Here is a 23,307-nt window from a genome sequence, read left to right as displayed (position 1 = left end):
TTGTTGAATTTGTATGTTTTTTTTTTTAGGTGAGAAAAAAAAATACATTTATGTGTGCATATAAAACCCAAAGACGAACATGTGTATACTGAGATCTAAATATTTGTAGCAGTTTGTCAGTTCAGGATCAACGACTGATTGATGTGTCCTTTCTATTATCATTACTGTTGCATTGAGTCCGGAAAAATGTCAATTTTTCTACTTATGTTGGGGTTTTTGCAAAAGATATGTTTTTTAAATCATGTGTACGTCCTCATAATGTGTCCCCTACAGTGTTAATTCTTGCAGCTATGGTAAATCTTAATTCAGTCTTAAAATTCCAATGTTTATTAGTTCAGTCATATTTTAGTCATTTTAACACTTATGGTATAAAAATTTCAGTTCACTTTTAGGCAAAAAGTCCTTATAATTTAGTAATTACTTGTGACTGGGGCTGTCAAATGATGAACAGCAATATTTATTATAATTCATCTCAGAATATCTGTAGTTAATCACAATTAAACACATCCTCTTCATAACATTTTTAAATTTTGTGTTGCTGCTTTTATTGATAGATGCAGATTTTAACACAACCAACCATGCAAAACGGACATCTTATGGATTAAAAAAGAAACAAGGGGGCAGTAAAATGGAAATGCTTAATAACACAAGGCTAAAGCTAACAAAGGAACATTAGCTTTGTTAGCTACATAAGTTATTTTACCTACATAGCTTTATCAGCTGAAGCTAACAAAGCTATGTTGCCTATTGCTACATTTGCTAAGGCTCACATAGCTACATAACCTACATAGCTAATGCAGCTATTTAAGCTTTAGCCATGTTTGCTAAAGCTCATATTGTAAAAGCTCATGTTGCTAAAACTCTTGTTGCTAAAGCTAAAGCCAGTGTAGTTACTTTGGCTTTAGCTTAATCTTAACTACATAGCTATTAAAGCTATTTTAGTTTTGTAAGATACTTAAACCAAGTAACCTAAGTAGCTGAATCTAACAAAGATAGGTAAGTTTATGCTACATTTGATAAAGCTCATGTAGCTATTTTACCTAGCTAATGCAGCTATGTAAGCTGTAGCTAAGTTACCTCACATTGCTCAAGCTTTCATTGCTAGAGCTTAAACTAATGTAGCTACATTATCTTGCATAATGTTAACTACATATCTGGCAAAGCTACACTGGGTTTGTTAGCTGTGTTTACTGCATAATCTATGACACTTAAGTAGCTGAAGCCAACAAAGATGTCAGCTCATTGTACATTTGATAAAGCTCATATAGCTACATTACCTACATAGTTAATACAGCTTTGTTAGCTTTAGCTCCATTTGCTTATGCAAGCTTATGTTGCTAAAGCTAGCGTAGCTACATTGGCTTATGTGATAATGTTAACTACATAGCTAACAAAGCTATGAAAGCTACATTACCTACATAGCTTAAGTAGATGAAGTTTACAAAGAAATGTTAGTTTTTACTACATTTGCTAAAAGTCATGTAGCTATATTACCTACATAGCTAATGCAGCAATGCATTAGCTAGGTTTGCAAAAACTCATGTTGCAAAAGCTGAGGTTGCTAAAGCTCATGTTGCTTAAGCTTACTAAAGCTATGTTAGCTTGCGTAAAAATGTTAACTATATAGCTAGCATAGCAACATTAGCTGTAGCTAAAGCAAATGTAGCTAAACAAGCTGCCATTCTTTTAACTACTTATGAAACTGGTCTATACCTACTTTCATCCTGGACTAGACCCCTTGACCTTTTTCCAGCTTTATTTATGACATGTTGCCTGGTCTGTAATGATTACAGTGTGGGCTTTTTATGAATGAAACACCAGACTTTGCCGATGAGTAAAGGTGAATAAAAAAGAAACCTTCTTCAAATAACTGGCAAATAACATCACTTCCTTCCACTTCTATTTCTGGCATAAATACATCTCACAATAGTGGTCTGCAAGAAGGGACTTCTGAGATTTGTGGTCTGTAGCCAGACCCCTCTTAAAAAGTATGACTTGCCCAGTGTCTCATACCTGAGTCTGCTTAGGGCCTTACTTTGGCCAGAGGCGGCCCTGCTGTGGCTGCAGGAAGATGCTGCAGTGGCTTAATGAAAGCATGTGATTAATCATGATTTAAATAATAATAATATTGCAGTAATTATGGACCTTAATCAATCACAATTAATGTGATTAATGCTGACAGTTCTACCTTTCACCTTTGGCTGATAAAAATAGGCCAGTGAAATGTTTCCAAAAGACGTCCCTTCACATGCATTTATCTGTGTTTTATACATTTTTCCACGTTCATCAGAAACTGTTGTATTGAAAATCTCTTTTTTTCTTTTATGCATTAAGTCAGACGATTAAAATGAATGTTTAAACATAACTGTTATTTCTATATTATAAACAAAAATAAAAACTTGTCAAAATCCAGGCATTATTTTGGGTTTACAACTCTAACACGAGCCTGATGTAATTACTGGAATCTTTAAACTGACACTAGATAAAGCATGCATTAAAATAACAGCATAAAAAAATGTTGAAAAGATGTAAATTATTTTATTTCTAGAACAGGACGTGTATAACCTTATTACCTTATAACTGTAGGCACTCCAAATGTTTATAGCAGCAAAGCGCTGGTAATTAAAAACTACATCTGTGTTAGGATGAAATCTGATTTCAGACTGTGTTAAAAATAGCAGTGAGCAGACTCCTCCTGCCATTTAAGTCAATCCTAGCTGCCAGTAGGATTTCTCCTCTGTCGCCTATATTTAAGTTATTATTACTGCTATATTTAATCCTGCAGCAAGAGAGAAATTATATCATCGCAGAGGTTTCCATATGTATTATATAGATGTGACTGCTTCCACAGGGGAAAAAAAAAAGTTTCACATAGTTAGATTTTTACATGTATCAAGCTAAGGTTTACTTAATTACAACCTCCAGGCAATGCAGGAACCCTTTTTTAAATTCTGTGAATGTTAATATGCTAAATAATGCAGATCTCCGACTCTTCAAGCATGAGACACACATCTGGCGGCTTACCATTTAAATTACAGCAAAAAAAAAAAAAAAAAAAAAAAAAAAGAAGCAGTGAGACAGATAGAGAGGAGAGAAAAAAGAGGGTTAGGGTGAAAAATACTTCAAAAGTAATTTTCCCAAGAAGAGAAGAATAGGAAAATGTATTACAACCAAACTTAATTTCTTTTTTGATTTTTCATCATTTCTAATTGCATACATTACCACGCTGAGGCGTGAGATGTTCAGCAAGGAGATTGTGGGAGACAGAGATGACTGTGCAGTGGGAGCTTCATTAGTTTAACTCTGCAGAAAAAAAATCTGCTTCTGTTGCTCCTGCAAATCTCCAGGTAGAAAGCAAAACATCTTTACTACCTGCCAAGGAGAAGGAATCAAAACAAGCAAGAGCAAGCTCTGAAAGGCAATAAATAATCTGGAAACATTTACCGACTATTGAGCATTAAAATAATTAGTAAATAATCAATAGATCATTTTCAGAGCATTATTAAGTGATTGAAATGTTATTTTTAAACATTTAAGAATTTGGTGAAGCATCAGTAAAGGGGTTCTTAGGCTTAGGGGTTAGGGTTAGGCCTTTTCATTATAGCTCATTTTATAAATGATAAACACATTAGTAAATTACACCTGACAGAAATTAGTTAATTCTTTCTAATCTTCCTATTTAATCTAAAGGTGTAGTAATAGAGTGTTACCATTATTTTTCATATATTTCGGCACACTTATGAACATTTTAAACATTAAACTTTATAAAAAATTACACACTTTACCATCAATTAAGCACGAGAAAAGCATTTGTCAGTACTCTACTCATATATCTAGTCCATTTGTTCCCAACCTGGGGTTCAGGACCCTCTAGGGGGGTGCCAAAGATCTAAGGGGGGGTTGCATGGCTTTGTCTGCTCTGAGTCTGCCAGAATTACATTTGTAAATATTAATTAAAACTATGATAAAGCAGTTATGAAGTAGTTTATACAAAGGTCTTCTGATAAGAAACACACGCATAGAACTTGTTTAGGGTTTTATCAGTGAAACAATTAAAATCTTTGTTGATTTTTGATGGCAGTGTCACTTTTTCTTCTCTCTTGGGTCCTGGGGGGCTCCACTTTTGTTAGATACATATATTTTTATTGATAGTGGCCATTTTCATAACACATGTATCCATCATTAGAGGTTTTAAAGTGTCTTTTTTAAGTGTCATACTCTATAGGGTGGAAATCTGATAGCCTACTAGTTCATTAGTCAGTTTCATATATCAGAATAATTTTACATATGAGGACATGACAAAAATCATTTCCCTGCTAGAATTACAACCATTATAAACTGTAAACGCTACTTCTTTAAGTATTATTGTAGGAGTTAAAACAATAGAGTTGTAAGTCCAGTGTGCTTTAACAACTAATAAATACTGTTACTTCATGACATATAAATGAGTTCATAATGCTTCATATGTGATGAGTTTAATATGAATTCTAAAAGTGTGTAGTTATAAGGTTAAATGTAACCAGTAGTTTGTGTATTTTCCTTGTTCCACTGTAAACATTTTTGGTGCCATTTTATAATCATACTTTAAGCATGAATAAGACTTTACTACAGCATTAGTAAATACTTAAATAAAGCCTTGTCAAGCATTTATACGACATTTTTTAACTGAGCTCCAAGTGCTTTATTAATGAATTGATATGAGTAAAACATAAGTAAAGCTTACCTCATCACCAATAAGCATTATTATTCTATTAACTGAGCTTCAAATCAAACCCTAAACCCTTTAGATATACAATAAAGCAGTAGTAGAACAAAAGCAAAGCTAAAGTCATCAGTGATTTGATTTATAATCTAACCCTTTAAATGCTTTTTTAATGCACAATAAAGCATTAGTAAGACAAGAGTACAGCTAAAATCACCACTGATAAAGCATTATTAATCTATAAACTCAGCTTCAACCCCAACTCTATTGATGAACAGAAAACATTGGTAAAACATAAACATTTAAACTGAGCTATATCTCTAACCCCAAACCCTGAGCTTTAACCCTAACTCTATTAATACACAGTTAAGCATTAGTAAAACATAAGTAAAACCTATGTCATCATTGATAATTTATAAACTGATCTCAAAAAGCTTTATTAATGCACAATAACACATTAGTAGAACATAAGTAAAGCTTACCTCATCCCTGATAAATCATTATTAATTTATAAACTGGGCTTCAAACCCTACCCCTGCACTTTAACCCTAACCCTATTGATACACAATAAAACATTAGTAAAACATAAGTTAAAATCATCATGTATTAAGCATTAATCATGTATGAACTTAGCTAAAAATGCTCAGTTAACTAATAAAGCATAAGAAAAGATCATCAATAAAGCATTTATAGCATAAAAGTTGGTTAATGATGTTTTTAAATGTTGATTGACCATTTTTATCAATGCTTAAAATATTTAGTTGTTATAGTTTTGCTCATAGTGTGTATTTTATTGGTATATTTCAAACATTATTGGTCACTGTTAAATAAGCATTCTCTTTTAGCAGAAATAAAGTTTTAGTATTAAACTTTAAAAAGCATTATTGATAACTGATATGTCATTAATAAACTCTGCTATAAAAGCTTCATAAAAGCCGCTAAATCTTCTTCCTCAAAGCATTTTTTACTAATTTGATCATTTTATTAGTTGAGTTATAAGGGTTTATAAATGAGTTAACTATTTACTAATGTTTTACTGATGCATCTATAAAACATTTACATTTGCTTTTGTGATTGACTTATAAACTAGTTCATTGGGCTTTACAGATTATGCTTTAATAAAATCATTTATAAATACATTTACAGTTTATATATGGTAAGTATTTACTTGTGCTTTTAATGCTTTATAGTGTGCCATAGTGTGTCGTACTTCCTTTTTTCTCTTTCTTATCGTAAAGCTCCATTGCAGACCAGAATAATTGTCAACTCTTAGCTCAGTTTAGAATTAATTTTTCTTATTAAATCATGCCCTATTTTTCTTCTTGTGTCTTATATTTGCCGATGTGTCACATCATTTCTTTAAATTGCCTTATAGCCATTTTTGGATATTTCAGCAGTACTTTAAACAACTGTACACTCGCAATCATTTGGATTTTTCTAATATAAATATTTCCAAACCACCCTTGAGCCTCATTATGACTGCCAGATGTGGTTTGCAAAAGAAAACAAACATGAACCTTTCTTTCTTTTTCACACTCACTGCACATAACTTCTGTGTTTTGGGATGCAGGCAAGAATTCCTCCTCGGGAGCCATTTCTGGAAACATGGGCGAGAAGAGTGATCCGTGCCGGGAGAAAGCAGAGGGTGGGATTCACTACAAGGTAACACTGTGATTTAAAGGAAAGTATTCCCACCCTTGAAATGAGCACCCTCTCTGCTTTCCTTTCCCGCCCCTCTCTGCACCCCTACACACACCTCCCCGGCTTATTATCTGAGATTTGTCAAAATACATTTCACACTAACAGGTATTTTTCAGCCTTCAAAGCCAGTTTTGATCTGCTTGACAAGCCAAAGCAGCTCAAATTCTGTGAAATCAGCAAAGCCAGCCAGGCCTGCCTTTTTTTTTTTTTTTTTTTTTTTCTCCAAGCCGCTCTAAACACGCCTCTTCCTGTGCTACGAGGACTTAAGCTAAATTAATCAAAGCCTGCATGTTACCTGCCATACTTTGAAGTGGTAATTGTAAAATTACTCTGTGTGCTGATCTGGCATTGCTGCCTCGCAGTCCGCCCCAGCCATTGTGCCTGGCTGCGGCCTTTTGTTGTTGTGATGTTACTGATGAGGCAGTTAGAAGCCTGTGAAGCATCTGTCTGTCACAAATGCACACATCCTCCCCTCTCCTCCAGACCTTAGAAGACTTTTTTCTCTCTAACCCTTCCTGCTGATGTATCGGGGTGGCTTTAGTCATTTGGAGGCTCCAGGCAGAACCCAAAAGGAGGCTCTTCCTAGTAATTAGCTGAAGCAATCAAAGTCAGGGAATAAGACATTTTGAAGCATCTTTTTCTGATAACAGAGCCAGGAAGATACAGGACACACTTAAATCTAAATGCACATATCCAAATACTCAACAGGCGTTTGTCAAATCATAGAAAGATAACTCAAACTCAACATATCTAAATATATCAACCTCTTTCTAGGCCAGGTGGAACTACACTTTAGGTGCAATGCTTGTTTTTCTGACACATATCGTACATTTTACTAATTACATGCCATTTTTCTTGCACTAATCCTTGAAATCATTGCTTCAGAGGGTCTACAGCAAGGGTGGGCAACTGGTGGCCTTAGGGCCTCACATGACCCTCTTCCTCAATCAACTTTAGATATCAGAAATATTTAAACATTAAGAATAAATGAAAAAAATTTGCCACAAAACTATGAAACAGATGAGTTTTCATGATAATCTTTGATTATGGGGTGTCTGCACACTTTGAGCATTGTTAAAGCATTAGTACATACAGTACATATCTCATTATTTATAAAGCATTGAGAAAGAACTGAATTTCAATTATGAATTGTCATTCAAAAATACAGCTGTAGATGATGCATTAGTAAACCATTCCAAGCATGCAACCTAACCCTAACTGTTCCCCTTTACAAATGCATCAATAAATCACTATTTTTTGTGTACAGTCACATATAAATAGGTCATATTACTTTATAAATGATTCCATTTACAAATGCTTTACTAATGCGTAACCCTGTGTAGTTAACTAAAATATTTCTAATTACCGGCGGATATTCAGTTCTTTGAAGAAATTACAAATTTCATTGGCTGTTATTGATTTTGCACAACTCATTTCTGAGTTTTAGTTGCATTTGAAAAAAAAAAATGGAAATACAAGTCTAATATGCTTTATCAATTCAGTTTCAACTGTAAACATGTGGAAAACATGAAAAAATCTGCAATAAACACAAAAAACTAGACATTTTAGTAATGATCTTTATTGAATGGTATGTGTTTATTTATTGCTATAAATTACAAATATAATTGACAGTTTCTGCACGACTTCTTTCTAAAGCATTATTAGTTGCATTTGAAAAAATATAGAAATGGCTCATGACCAAAATGGTCCATTCTTGGTCTAAAGCAGTGCTCAAAAATAAATTATCCCTGTTTCATTTTAGCTAAATGAAACAGGGATAATGCAAAGCCATATGCAATAATAACTTTTTAAATGATTTGATTTATATCAAGGATAACATTAGAAAATCCTAAATTCTGAGATGAGATACTTAAAAATTAAAAATAAGTGAAAATTATGTATTACAAGACTTATTATCATTACTGAATACCAATATTAGATAACTGAAAACTTGACTTTTATCTTAAATTAATGAAACAAAACAAAAATTCATTTCTGTGTGTCTAATGGAGTTGACAAAATTTAAGATATGATGGACAAAAATGTTGAATTGACACACAACTGCTAATTGAGACCTCAGCCTACACAAATCACCAGTTCAAATTATTGTTTTGTCCCTTTTCTCAAGAATCACTCATAGATATTCTACACGTTCTCTCTTGTGCACATCCTATGAAAATATACAAAACAAAAAGGAAAGTTGACAATTAAATCTGACATTTTAAGAATACTGTATATGTGTGGGGAAACAACTGGTGTGTGTGACTGGCAGTGGATCATATCTGATGTGGAAATTTTTAACATTATTGGGGGAAGACATGAGAGAGCCTCAAGTTGTCACATAAGAGCCACATGTGGCTCAAGAGGCACCCGTTAGGTATCACTGGTTTAAAGGACTAAAGGAGGTCTAAAACACTGCTCTGAATGAGACATTCTGAGCTTTTTCAGGGGTCTTGGACTTTGCTTTTGGGGCCATGGATCCCTCTTAGGAACTTTTTCATCCAATCAAAGTCTATTTTAAAGGTTTTTTTGTGCACTTTTGCCCCTTCTTCATAATTGTAGACTGTCAGCATTAATGCATCAATTGCATGCGTTGTTGTCCCTTTCAGCACACTTTGGTTGAGCTGCTGCAGCGTCTCTCTGAAGCCACAGTGATGTAAAATAAGTCCAGCACTGCTCCTTACTGTCTCATTTTACTTTTAACCTCACAGGCGAATTGAAAGTCGCCTGCACCTTTAATAATCAAATATTTACCTTTTTTACTGATCCTTTATGGACTTTACAATCCAAAACAAGCTCCTTTGTCTGCAGTCAAGTTCATGCTATAATCTTTGAATCCAGCGGAAGTGTTTTATTTACCTTCAAAATAAAAGCAGGTAAATCAACACAGGAGTCAGAGTAAAATGAAGAATAGTAGGATTTTAAAATGTGAATAAATATTTTCAATAAATATTAGTCCTGAGAATAATAGTAATTAAGGTTTGACAGCACTGATGCTCATAAATCACTCATAAAGTCTTTTCTCCAAGAGTATAAGGCCCCAGCTTATTGCCCACCTTTGCCTAATTGTAAAGCCCGCCCATGCTGACGTGTCAGACTTCCCTTAATTTTGTGAAATAAATGACTTTGTTGATAGGAGGTTCTACTTCTCTCCAGCCTCTGTAGACCAGCTTTTTTCCTTTTCCTCTTGGCCTTTTCTTTAAAACCTCGCTAACTCTGTCAAATGTCGTGGTGTGGAACCCAGTTGTCTAATGATTAAGTGGAGTGATCTCCAACCTGCCCCAGCCTGGGAGCGCTAGGGATCAGATTTCAACCCTTCAACCTGCAGTGCAGCCCTAATTAAAATGAATTTTCTCCAGGCGACCACTTTGCCCACAGGGCAGGAATCCAGCTATATACGGAATCCGCTCTTAAGGTATTGCATTAAATTTATTGTTGGGAGACACCGGAGAACATTGCGGTTTATATATCTCCCGCTTTTTTTTCCCTCCCTGCTTTCACACCCGCTCCTTTCCTTTCCACCTTTTTATTGTGATCATCACTCTGGAATCCAAGCTTGCTTTGGCAAAGATTGCCCTATGAAAACGGATGGAGCTTTTATGGGGCCCTGCCCATTTACTACTTCCTGGGCCTAGTTTATCTCAGAGGGAGAAACAGAGCGACGGAGAGATGGAGGAGAGGGAAAGATGAGAAAATGAAATGGAGAGAGGTAGAGTGAGACAGGGGGAGAAGAAAGAGAAGGGCTGCTTATTCCAACTGTGGATCTCATTAACATACATCAGCGAGTATTTCACAACTTCAAGCAGGAAGGCACTAAGCCCACCCAAGGGCAACACAGGCAGGGCTGACAGGGCCAGGGAAAGCAAGCCGTTAACATGTTGGCGGCTTAACAAATAATATCTGCTCCCAAGTACCTCGGTGAAATATTTAAAACCCCACTTCCTAACTCCATTTGACTGTGTTTATGACGATGACAGTAAACGACTTGTGTGGAAAAAAACAGTGCCAGCTGCTCAAATATCACATATTTAACACCACACTCACTGTACTGCATGTTCCCCGAATGAACTCGCCTTGAATGATGGCGTGCCGTATGCGATTTTGCCGTCGTTCATGTCTCGTGTCAATTGAGGCGCGGTTGAGATATAGGAGAGGCTCCAAAGTGCCACGCACACTGTCACTGTCACCGTGTGCATCCCCCAAGATAAATTCAGAGGCCTGTTTCCTGCTTTGATTACAAATGACATCCGCATGTGTTCCCCCCGATTTCTGCTCCTCACAGAAGAAGCCAATCAAGAAGACAAATAGCTGCGGCCCCAGCATGAGCGGCAGCAGCGCACCGCCACGGCAGGCAGACAAACAGAAGATGCAGAACCTCTCGGCGGAGGAGATGGAGGAGTATACATTCTCCCTACAGTAAGTCTCACCACTCATTATCCTGCCTCAGTCTCTCAAAATTCAAACGTGAAGGAAAAAAAAAACCTGGTTGACAACTGATTTGTGTGCCTCACAGACGCTGATGTGCATGGTATCAAGCAGACACAACCAAATGTGTCTAGAACACCTCTCATACAGATAGAGCTACAGTAGTTAAAGTGTTTCAGGGGAAATCCTAACCAAATGAGTCTTCAGCTGCTATAACTTTAATCTTCTATGGCTCACTTGTAATTTGTCAACATAAACAAATCAGAGGCATAGTAATCTGCAGAGCCTCATGGCTCAATCATGGCTCAGAAACACAAAGTCAAAAATGCATGAGCAGTTTTTCAGCAGTGGTGCAACAATAATTTAACAGCACACTTTTGATTTTGAGAGAAAATTTTACTCCACTGCATTTGAAAGGCAGTTTCGACTCCACTCCATTTCCGTGAATGCTCGTAATACTCACTTATTTTTCTCTAAAGTCTGATGATGAATTTTTCTTTTGTTTTTCTAAAATCTAAGGGCCTCAAGATAAATCTCGTACTGCTGTGCAGCAAATGCAGGGTACCTTTCAAACTACAAGGTATCTACATCACATCTAAATTTATATTCAGTGGTTCAGAGGTGTATTTGGATTGCAAATTGTCAAGAGTGAATTTAAAGTACCAAAAAACTCCCTTGGTAGGACCCATGGCTCCAACAGCCAGGTCCAATCCCTTAAAAAGCCCCTTAAATATGTTGTTTCATTAGTTCGAGTGATCCCATTAAACCAGGGATGGGTCACTTTGGATGCTAAGGGTGCCACATGCATTCGCCAGAGGGTGAACTTTTCCCAAACTGTTGCAAGCTCTTAATTTGAAAATCACAATATTTATAATTTAACAAAAAGAACAAAAATAGCTTTTATTAGAATTTGTAATCATTAAAACATTTGCATATTGTTGCATGAGAATTTAATGAAATGAACACAGAATTACAGTTGATAAATGCTACTTTATCAATGTTATAAAATATTGCTAAAGTATGTTTGTATTGCATTTTTATGACTCTCTTCAAATGAATTTGATCATGCTTAAAAGTAAGTCCTGCACAATCATTTACTGACAATTTTGTTTTTAATTTCTTTCATAGAAATGAACATGCACCAGTATCAGAGATTAGTATGAAAATATGTCTAATTTTCATGTAGTTCATGTAGTTTTCTGTGTGGTCTGCTTTAGTGTTGTTTCTTAGTAGTTTCATCATCAGGCAAAAGTAGCCAGGAGCCTGGGGCCTCATGCTCCAAGGAAGAAATAAAATTTATATTCATTGATTTAAGAGGTGTATTTGGATTGTAAATAAGATGTCAAGAGTGAATAGAAACCATCAAAAAAGTCCCCTGGAAGAATCCCAATACCCAGGTCCAAACCCCTGAAAAAACGTCTAAAATATGTCATTTTATTAATCCCTTTACACTAGGGATGGGTCACTTTGGGTACCAATGGTGCCACATATTTGCCAAAGGGCAGGGTTGTTCAGATTTGTTGTACATTCTCAATGAGACAATTGAAATTATTTACATTTGACAAAAATACTTTTGCAATGCTAACATGTTTGCATGTTGTTGCGTGCTGAAATCAATGAGCTGAACACAGAACTACAGTTGACTTCAGCTACTTTCTTACTGTAATTAACGAAATATTCTAAAGTACAGTATGTTGGAATTACATTTTATGAGTGTTCAAATGCATTTAATAATGCTTCAAAAATGACCCATGCAGAATCATTTACTGCAATTTTTATTGATATGCTAAACATTTACCAGTAATCATAGATTAGTAATGAGAAGAATACATCTAATTTTCATGAAGTTCAGTGGGTCTCCGTGTGGTTTTCTTTAGTAGTTTTATCATCTGGCAAAGTAGCCACTTGCCTGGGGCCTCATGCTCTAAGGGCCCTGAGATTTAGTTCATACTGCCGAGGTGTATTTGGATTTTAACTAGGACAAGAGTGAATTGAAAGCACCAAAAAAGTCCCCTGGAAGGACATCTGTCTTCAACAGCCAGGTCCAAACCCCTCAAAAAGCCCCTAAAATCTGTCATGTTATTAGCTAGACTGATCCCTTTAGACTAGGGATGGGTCACTCTGGATACTCATGGTGTCACATGAATTCGCCAGAGGGCGAACGATATATTTCCATCACATGTGTGCAAGGAAGAACGTACAAGATAAATATCACTGATTCTTGAGAAAAGGGACAATCAGGTTTCAAACTCATTTCACTACAATAATTTGAAGTGTTTTGTTTTTTGTTTTTTTTGTAGGTTGAGGTCTTAACTAGTAGTTGTGTGTAAGAATAGATGAACATTTTTCCCAAAATATGACTTATTATGATATGATTTATTTATCAAGTCAAGATGGCCAAGTCTTTTTTTGTTATAATGCTGGTATTCATTAATGATGTGTAGAAATAAAATGCATTGTTTTCTTTTTTTAAATATCTTCTCTCAGAATAGTTTCATTTTCTAATATTATCTCTAATATTAGCCTTATTAAACTTAACTTAAACTTACTTTCAAAATAATTAAATTATCATGTGTACAGATCAGCTTATATTTGAACAAATAAGCAGGATAAAATGATCAGATATTAATGCATTTTTGTGAAAAGAACAAAAAAGGAGTTGACAATGGGGAAAATAAGTGATGGTGTTGATTTAACACTTTGGAAAATGTTAATATTTTAACTCTCTTTGAGTGTTGATTTTTAACTCGGTGGTTTTTTACACATTAAAGTGTACTTTTAACACAACATTGTGTTATTTCCTTTCACATTGGTGTAACTCTGAGGTATTTTTAATTTATTTATACTGTATAAAATGCTTTACTCTAGTTATAATTACAGATTTTCTCACATTAAAGCTCTACAGCTATGGCAGTGTGAGGTGTCTTATGGCAACCAGACAGGTATGAGACAGACACAGAGCGAAAATACACCCTGAATTGAAAGTCTACACTTTCTCCATTAATGTGGGCCATCAGTTAGCACAATCAGGAAGTGACCGACTTATCAGACAATTACACTCATGGTGAAGAAGTGCTTAGCATAAAAAAACAACAATCATTTATAACAGGCAATATCTAAACACTTGTAAATACCTCTAAAACACATTCAAAACACTTCCAAACACTCTGCACAAAGGCATGATGGGAAAACTCTGCCCCCAGATTTGAAATAGCAGTGGGTGGGGCTTGGATTAAATGACTTTGCAGAGTTAGAATAATACTGAATGGATCAGCACTGTCAGATAACTCCAACTCTAAAGCCATACTCTGAGTGGAGTTAAAATCACACTATGAGAGTTAAAATCAACACTGAGAACTTAACTCTCAAGTTCTAACTCAGAGCATTATCTTAATTGTCTGTAGATAAAGAAAAATAATGAAACTGAATGGTGAAACCAAGCTTTCTGCATGTTCTGAATAATATTTTTTTTTTAATTTAGCACTTATTGATAACCCCTCCCCCTCAAGGTTTGGATTGTGGTTCCTGCAAAGGTACTTTCTCAGCAATTTGAATCTTCAGTTGAGCAGGGTTGAGTAGCACTGCCATAGAGCAAGCATCACGCGGATCAGGCAGTTTATTTAGCCATGCTATGGCAGAGAAGGATAAAAACTCACCACAGGAGCACGTATAGTCATGTTATTCCTACTGCTCCAGTCTAAGAATCCACCACCAACTTCTTCATGGTAAAATCTGGACCCAAGTTTGTGAAAATCTTCAACCAATGAGTTTTATTTAATGGACCTCAGAAGGTGCAACCCACATTTTATTTACTTTTAACACAATTTCCTTCCATGCACATCCTTTGACTGAGCTACCTTCACTTGTAGTGGAGTAAAACTTGACCAGAAGGGACTAAACTATGACTCAGATGTTGCAGCTGTGCACTTTGTCCACTGCTGTGTGTTACAATGCTTATCGCATTGCAAAAATGAGCTTTGATTTTTAAAGTAATGCCACTGAAAGATCATTTTGTGCCTCGATTAAATCTTTGCTTTTCTGCATTTGAGATATTTTTGTTCAAATTCCTTTATTAAATCAAAAAGAGCTCCAAGTATACCTTTGTGCCTCACAGTTTTAAGAGAAAACAATCATTTTCTTACTGTATGGCTGTTGTAGCCAAATCAAATATTGCTCAGCCCATTATGTCACCATGTCGTTTATTTGTTTCCAACTCCTTTGCACGGCGAAGAGCAACAAAGGAGGTTTGGAAAAATTGTTTTCCTCTCTTCTGTGGCTTACAGCATTTGATTTTAATGAGAAAAGTGGGATGAATGAAAAACAAACAAAGCAGGAAGCAGTGAATTTGAAAACACCTCGGCCAAATGTGTTAAAAGTAGCGAGGTGCAGCACTGTATGCCCATGGAGCATCAAAACAGGCTAAGAGCAAAATTGCTTATTTCAACAAAAAGTCACAGGTATTTGTTTTTATTTGAACGTCAAGTAAATTAAGGGGAGGGGATCAGCTCGCACACTGCTACACTAGGGGGGAGAGAGAGTGAAAGGAGCGAGAGAGTGGAGGAGAGAATGCAAGCTTTCCCTGGAGATTTAAAAGTACCCATGTTTCCTCATTTCTGGGAGTTGGTAATTTATAGCTGCTGGTCACATATTAAACAAGATCAGAGACTACTCCCTGACATCTTCTGAACATACTGGGGGAATTCAAATGATTACCAGCGTATCCTGCCAACAAATGACGACACAGGGACTATCTGGAGGGAGAGTGAATACAAAACGAACACAGAAACCCGGGCAAGGCTGCACACAAAGGGACACAATTAAATGGTTTTCACGATTATTCATAGTGCCGCTTTTTTACCTCAGAGCGGTCGCCGGGTTCAGTGAGATGAGACGTTTCTGTCAGTTATAGGTACGGATTGTATTGAGTCGGAGCCCTGGCGGTTCCCACATGCCCCGTGAAGGTGCTGCCGCTATTGATTTCATCTTTACAAGCACACACATTACAGTATCTCTGAGCTAAAGGCATCGTCTTTCGCCCTCGCCTAATCAGAGCATTAGAGAGATACAGTGCCAGCATTGGCTTTCAGAATAAAGTTAAAGACACTGAAATCTCAAAGTCATAGCCTGAGCCGCTCCCCCACTGCGCTGTTTGACTAACTCTGGGCTCCTCTACATCACCTGAGGATGCAGACCAAAGGGATTGTTTACAGATTTCTTATTTTTGCAGCCTTAATGATGTCATCTCCATCTCTTCTGGCATTTTTAAAGCTCTGTTTGTATCTATGTGAGTGTTTGTGTGCATGTGCGTGGGAGTGTGTTTTCTATGAGCATCATTTCTCCACTCTGTCTGCGTACAGTACGTGTGTGCCTCAATCTCTGTGTATACATGTATTTTATGTGGGATGAGGATTCCTGCTGCAGTGATTGAGGGATATTACTGCCATCTATTGAGCCACAAGAGACTGAGCTCATTGAGATTTTTATAGGGCGTCCCGACACAAACGTGCAAATCAGATGCTCATGCATTATTGAGGGAACACTTACAGACAGCAAGATTTAATTCAAAAAGTCTAAGAATCACACAAAGTCTTTAACAGAATGCAATCATTTAAAAAAAGAACACTTTATTCTGAAAGGGAAATTATAATTCAGCTTTTTTTTAATAAAACAGAGAAAATCATGCAGCTCAACAGGATCCAGAGTGAGAGAAAGTGTCATCTTTGTGCTTTGCAGGCTGTTTCTGCAGTAGGACTCTTAATACCACCATTTTCATATAATCATCAAAAAATGTAAAGATTTTTTTTCCATCTATGGTGCATTTAATAACATCAGTTTGAAAGCCTGACTTGTACTAGGCCTGTCAGCATAAATGCATTGATTGCAATTAATTAAGATCCACAATTAGTGCACAATTGCATGCTTTGTTGTCCCTTTTAGGACACTTTAGTTAAGCCACTGCAGCCACAGTGATGTAAAATCTATCCACCACTGCTCTGCAATGTCTCATTTCACTTTAAAAACTCACATACAGCTCAGTGGGTGAGTCAAAAGTCATCAATTTCTTGTGTTACCAAACATTTACCTTTTTAGTGTTCCTGTATTTCCTGGTAATCTATCACAACTTCCTTTTTCTGTGGTTAAGCTCAGGCCATCTCAGACCTGGCAAGACATTCTTCTTTTCTTTCAGATTAAAAACAGCAGTTTGGTCAGCAATTAAACAGGAAGTTGATTTTCTGTAGTTTAATATGGTACGAAAGTCCACATGAAACAAAAAGGTGGAATTAACTGTATTCAATTCTGAGATTTTAAATGTCAATCTTTTGATTGCCTAATTTTTTACTTTTGTTTTTTTATATTCAGGGTTGTGCACCTTTATCAAGGCCAAATTTAAGCACTTTGCAAGCACTTTCAAGTAAGACCGTATCCAGGGGGTGGCCAAGAGCAACCATGACCCCCCAAAACTGTTTGACGCCTCCCAAAAATTCTAAACTATGATTGGCTATGTGCTTGGTTAAATTTTCACTCTAATCAGTTTGTTTCAGGCTTGCGGCTCAATGCATGGCACATTTGCTTTTCTCAGAACTTTAAATAGAGCATCTGGCACCTTATTTTTAAGTCATAAAAAAATGAAGCTAGGAGGATAGAGAGTGTTGTCACCCTTTTGTCTTCCATTAAGAAAATGAAACAGGTATTTCTCACATAGTAAAATGTGGAAAAAAAAACAGGAATAACACATTTCTAGCACTTTATTTTTAGTTTGATTAGAGATGTTAAAACTAGACAGGGTCAATAAATGTTCTCAACATATCTGATCAGCTGCCCAAATACTCTTCATACTGATATTTATTGTAGTAATAGTTGGGTAAAGAGATTTGTATGTGAACACAAGGGAAAAATAACCTTAAACACTGCCTAATTATCGCTCTTACTGGAAAATTAAGAGGTCAATATCAGAAATGGATGAGAAAAAAATAAGTGACTTTGTAACAAAAAGGAACACAGTAACGCCAAAGTGAAACTTGTTTGTGTTCTAGTTTGTTTTTGGGCATTTTTAGTGGCATGTTGATGGCTTTGGTCGTGTTTTTAATGTCTGTCTTTTGTGTACCGATAAATTACTCTGGCTTCAGCGCTGGTTTCAAGGTGCATTTTCAGGCCTTTCCAGCACCTTACAGCTGTGGTAAATTACATATTTATACAAATGCACAGCCTTCAGAAATGATGTTTCAGATGTCACCATGCATTGTAATGGTTTCATTTATTTACGGCTTAATCTAAAATCACACAAAAGACTTAAAAAATTTAAACTGTAAGTTTAATGAAAGGCCTGATTCACTAAAATGAATAAAGATCCCTGAAAGATTTCATGTGAAGAATTTCCCATGATGCTTTTACTCTGTAAACAATCTTTTTCAGTGAAATAGCTGTTTACTGTCTGAGAAATACATTTTCAAGCACTTTATTCAGGATCCAAGCACCTCTCACTGAAAGCACAACTCTAAAATTCAAGATTTTCCAGCACCTGTATGAAATCTCTATGTTTAAATTTTAGGTGTCAGCATCATACATACAGTATAAAATGATTTTTTTTCTTTATTATTTTATGGTCAGTTCCTGATTGACAGATTCGAAGCAAAACTAAGAAATGTCATGTTTGTGTACTGAAGGCTGCCTGCAGGAAGAACTGAAAAGATTGAACATATTCTTACATGCATGGCACTAATGCACGTCCATAATTGGTGCTGTTATTGAAAACATTAGGTCCTAATTTCAGAGATTATCACCTCATCTATGCGGACTAGCACAAGTCCTTTTTTATTTATCACTTTATTTATTTATTTATGTATTACTTGCAGAAACAAACTTCATAGATCAAGTCGCTTCAACTTAAAACCATAATTTTAAACACAACACAGTGCTCCTTTTATTGTTTTTATTGACAGTAAGTCAGCTCTGCACAAATCTAAATGGCTGTGAAAACAGGCCTGGAACCCTCATGTTCCTTCTCCTCCTTCTCCTCCACTTTTCTCTTACTTATTTGTTCATTTATTGCTGATATCTGTTTGAACATGCATGGAAGACTCCTACTGACCCTGCACCTTATTTGATGTTTACAAGTGTAATCTTTACTACCCTTTTTCTCAAAGAATAGAACCAAATCAAAGAATCTGACTCTGTACTTCTGTATAACCATACAGAGCAATTTGAAAGTTTTGGGTGGTTCACTAACAACTTATAGAAAATGTAAACAAACACACTTGAATCAATGCCCTTTTCAAGTCCAGCCACAATTTCCCTATTGGATGGAGCTCTGGGCTTTGACTCGGCCACTCCAGAACATTCACCTTGTTGTCTTTAAAACATTTCTGTGTTGCTTTCTCTATACGCTTCATGTTATTGTCTTGCTGGAAAATAAATCTTCTGCATAACCATAGTTCGTCTGACTAAACAAACCTACCAGGGCCAGCTGCTGAGGAGCATCCCCACAGCATGATGCTGCCACCACCGTGCTTCACATTGGGAATTACCAAAGAACCTTTTTCCACTTGACCATGGAGTCTCCCACATGTCTTTTGGTGAACTCTAGTCCAGATTTAATCTGAGTTTTCTTAAACAGTGGCTTTCTCTTTGCAACTCTCCCATAAAGCTTTGACTGGTGAAGAACCCAGCCAACAGTTATGCAGAGTCTCTCCCATCTCAGCAGCTGAAGCTTGTAACTCCTTCAGAGTAGTCAAAGGTGTTTTGGTGGCCTCTCTCACTAGTCTCCTTCTTGCAAGTTCACTCAGTTTGAAGATGGCCTGATCTAGGCAGATTTACACAAGTGCCATACACCTTCCATTTCTTCAGTTGAACTCTGGGGATGTTCAATGCCTCGGAATTTTTTTGTATCCATCCCCTGACTTAAACTTTTCAATGACCTTTTCTCTGCAGTGTTCTTTTGTCTTCACAGTGCAATGGTAGCCAGGAATACTGATTTACCTGTGACAAGACCTTCCAGACACAGTTGTATGCAGTAACAATTTCTATTAGTTACAGATGCAAAATCTTAGCAAAAACCTTACATTTTGCATTTTTTAATCACTTGTAGTATCTAAAAAAATGTTAATTTTTAAGTTTTTAGTCTATGATATGCTTCTGTCAAAACATGACTATTGCAATCTACGTTCTGCATTCTTCTCACCAATGTCACCTATTGCCTTCTTCCTACCTTACTTTTGAAGAGAGAAACCTGTTTTAATCAAAGTCATTCTCACATAGCAATTAGATCTAATTAGTCCAATTATCAAGATTCTAATTACATTGAAATATACCCCCTAAATCTCATATCAATTATAGTATGTGAGACTTGTCCCGATCAGGAGACATGAAGAGAGAGAGAGGGAGACAGAGCAAAGACAAAGGTAGGCGGGAGGTAGAAGGAAGAGCATCTACATCCTCTGGAGGCCAAATGACTGCAGAACAGACTCCATCTGTCCCCAAAGCTTTTATTCTGAAAGTCTGGGTGGCCATTTGGGGATAAAAGTGACTTCACCTTATACATTTTTATAATACTAAGAACCATCTTATCACTGATTATGATGTTATGATGAGTTATAACCAAGTTTCTATTCAGTTTGATAATTGATTGATCAAGTAAGTGTCATGGATGGCATATTCAAATCCTGGGAAATGATTGCAAATTCATATGCCATTTTGCAGGAAATGCACAGAAACACACAAAAACATTCTCAGCATGTTACTCTAACGGTGCAGTACGGCGCTGTAGGTGCACCGGCACAACACACATGCGCAGCCTGTTCTTGTTGTGGAGTCAGAGGGAACACACTGACCTAATTTCCCCCAGTTAGCTCGCCTCGTTGGGGACCAACAATCCTCTCTGCCCGTTTCCTCCAACCGAGCCTATCAGAGCACTCACTCACTGAGTGTCTGTCTCTGTCTTTCTGTGCCCTCCATCTGTTTGATGCTGTATACATGCTTTAGTGTAAGATTAGCACTTAATGCACAGATAGCAAGGTCTTTGGTGTTAAATACCACGGTGAGTAAATACATGCAGGGAACCTGCATCACTGGCATGGACATGATTACATTTTTTAGTCACCACAAGAACCCTCTGAGTGCATTTAGGACACCTTTATCTTGTACGTTTCTATTATACTACCCGTACAACCCAAAATTAACCAGAAGTAGCAAGACAGTTGGCCTTACAAACAGCTGAATAGTGTAGTAATGCACTGTCATATTATTCACAATTAAAGCCACACCAGAGGAATATGAAGTTTACTTCTGCAGCCTTACTAATGCCAGTATCCTGTGGACAAGCTGAGGTAGCACAAACTGTGGGGAAAATAGTCACAGCCTATGGACATGGAAAACAGTCACTGATGGTGTTATCTTCTGTTTTCATCAAATGGTCCACTTTGGGTCGTTACGGTGCACAAGTTCTGTTCCAGCTTTTTTGGCACCCTTCTTTTGGGGTACCAAGCGTTCCTATCCAGCCCTAAAGGATGGAGCTAGACACACTGTAGTCCATCGATTAGTCAAAGGAATCACCACTACTGGTGCAACAGCAATGGGCAAACATAAAATGTGCTAAGTTTTGCACTGAGCTAAAAGGCTAGCAAAACCTCTTTAGCAGCTTTTCTCCCACATTTTTTCATAAACATACCTGTAAAAGAAAAAAGGACACTATGTATCCAATAATTTGTAAAAAATAAACAAAAACAAAACTGACATGCCAAATCAACATGACAGGTGATCGGTGAATGGTCATGTGCTGTTTGTGAACAAGCTGGTTCTAAGAATCAGATCTTTTATGTGAATGGTGAAAGTCAGCACTTAAAGACACATCAAAAACAAAATGCTACTGAATAAAGAGCCATGTGGGAGCTGAAAGAGTGGCTCTTAATACTGAGCTGAGCCAAATGATCTAGATCTCTAAAAAAGACTGAATTTTGTTTAGGGTCAGGGTAAGGTTTAAAGTAACTGTTAGAATATCAGAAATTAAATGTTGAAAGCCTGATCTGTAAAACCTGCTGAAAAAACATTAAATAAAGCCAGAAACAGTCTGCTTACAGAGAAAAAGCTCATCCTCTGTTGCAGTGGTTCCCAACCAGAGAGGGGCCAGAGATCTTGGGGGGGGGGGCTTTGTCTGCTCTGAGGTTGTCAAAATTAGATTAGTAAATATTAAGTAAAATCATGATAAAGCATTAAATAAACAGTTTATAAAATGGTCTTTGGTTATAAAAACACGTGAATAGCCTTTTCCTTAGGGTTTTGTAAAAACAAACAATTAAATGGATGTTGATTTTTGACGACAATATGACGCTATAATTTTTTTAGGGTCTTGGGGGAGCTCAGCTTGTCTTTGAAACAAGTAGGGGGGCTCCAAGGAAAAATGGTTGGGAACCACTGCTCTATTGTAATGTAGCATTTATAGCTAACTTACCTGTTGAATACAACAAGTGTGGAAACAGGTTGCAAAAAGTTAAATAAGATTTCAACTATTAGTCATAGCCACTTTCTTTTTCTTCTTGTAGCCTGCCATTGTGCTGTTCTGATGATGCTATCCATGCCTTCTTAACCCTTACGAAAGCTTTTCTGGCAAGCCTGGAAGTTGGGTGACTTTTCCTGGGCATTCAAAGATTAAATCACAATGGAACTCGATGTTGAACGTCTTTTAAAATCCATTTTTGATCATTTCTACTGCAAGCTTACCTTGGCTACTATATTAACTGTCACATGGGCTGTGACATGCTTTGCCAAACCAGGCATGTCTGGCTTGAATCATTATTTATTCACTTTTTGGGCACGAGAGATGGAAGTACAAGTTTGTGCAAAAAAAGTTTGAGTCATTATTGGTTATTGTGTGTCATACATAAAAATCCTTGAGTTTTAATTTCTGTTTAGTTTTTTCATTTTTCATAGTCCCATAACTTTTTTTAATATTTAAGTGACATTACTGCAGCACACATATTCTTAAAGCCCAGGTTGTCCTGAAAAGAAGGTTGTTCAGAGCTTGACTGTGCACCGTATGCTTGATGTTTAACAAACACTTGAAGACAAAAAGTCCAGGTGAGACTAAATGATTTGAAAATGGCTTCAGGTTCAGAGGGCAAATTTGAGACAGTGCAAAAATGAAACAGAACTGTTTTAAATGCAAAATAGTTGAATTTACAAGCAAGAAAAGGGAGATTCACTGAGGCTAACTGTATAAATTTCAAGATCAATCACAATAAAAAACAGATGCAGCAAAAGACTGCAACTCATCAATATTAAGATATACAGTATGCACAGTGTGTACAGCATTACAGCTGGTGGCACCACTGTCCTCTGCTGTAATGCTGTATAGACAAGGAGAGTTTGTCCTGCAGAAACAGACAGAAAAGAGAGAAAACCACCTGAAATAACAAGTAGTTCCAGGCTGTCAATCCTCTGTACACTGCAGCTCCGAATCACAACTCAGTGCAAGGGTCAATCAATTC

General features: G+C 36.6%; 1 protein-coding gene across 1 annotated transcript in view; it reads left to right on the top strand.

Moving 5' to 3' along the window:
* Positions 1-23,307, top strand: part of ofcc1 (orofacial cleft 1 candidate 1) — a 198,188-nt gene that overhangs the window by 60,973 nt on the left and 113,908 nt on the right. Inside the window, exons 16-17 of the mRNA XM_041814710.1 lie at positions 6,273-6,364; positions 10,686-10,819. Of these exons, the coding sequence (XP_041670644.1) occupies positions 6,273-6,364; positions 10,686-10,819 (226 nt within the window). The remainder of the gene's footprint in view (positions 1-6,272; positions 6,365-10,685; positions 10,820-23,307) is intronic.

The sequence above is a fragment of the Cheilinus undulatus genome, linkage group 19 (genome assembly GCF_018320785.1).
Source record: "Cheilinus undulatus linkage group 19, ASM1832078v1, whole genome shotgun sequence".
Taxonomy (NCBI): domain Eukaryota; kingdom Metazoa; phylum Chordata; class Actinopteri; order Labriformes; family Labridae; genus Cheilinus; species Cheilinus undulatus.
Note: the sequence above shows the minus strand (reverse complement) of the source record. Positions and strands in the feature narration are given on the sequence as shown.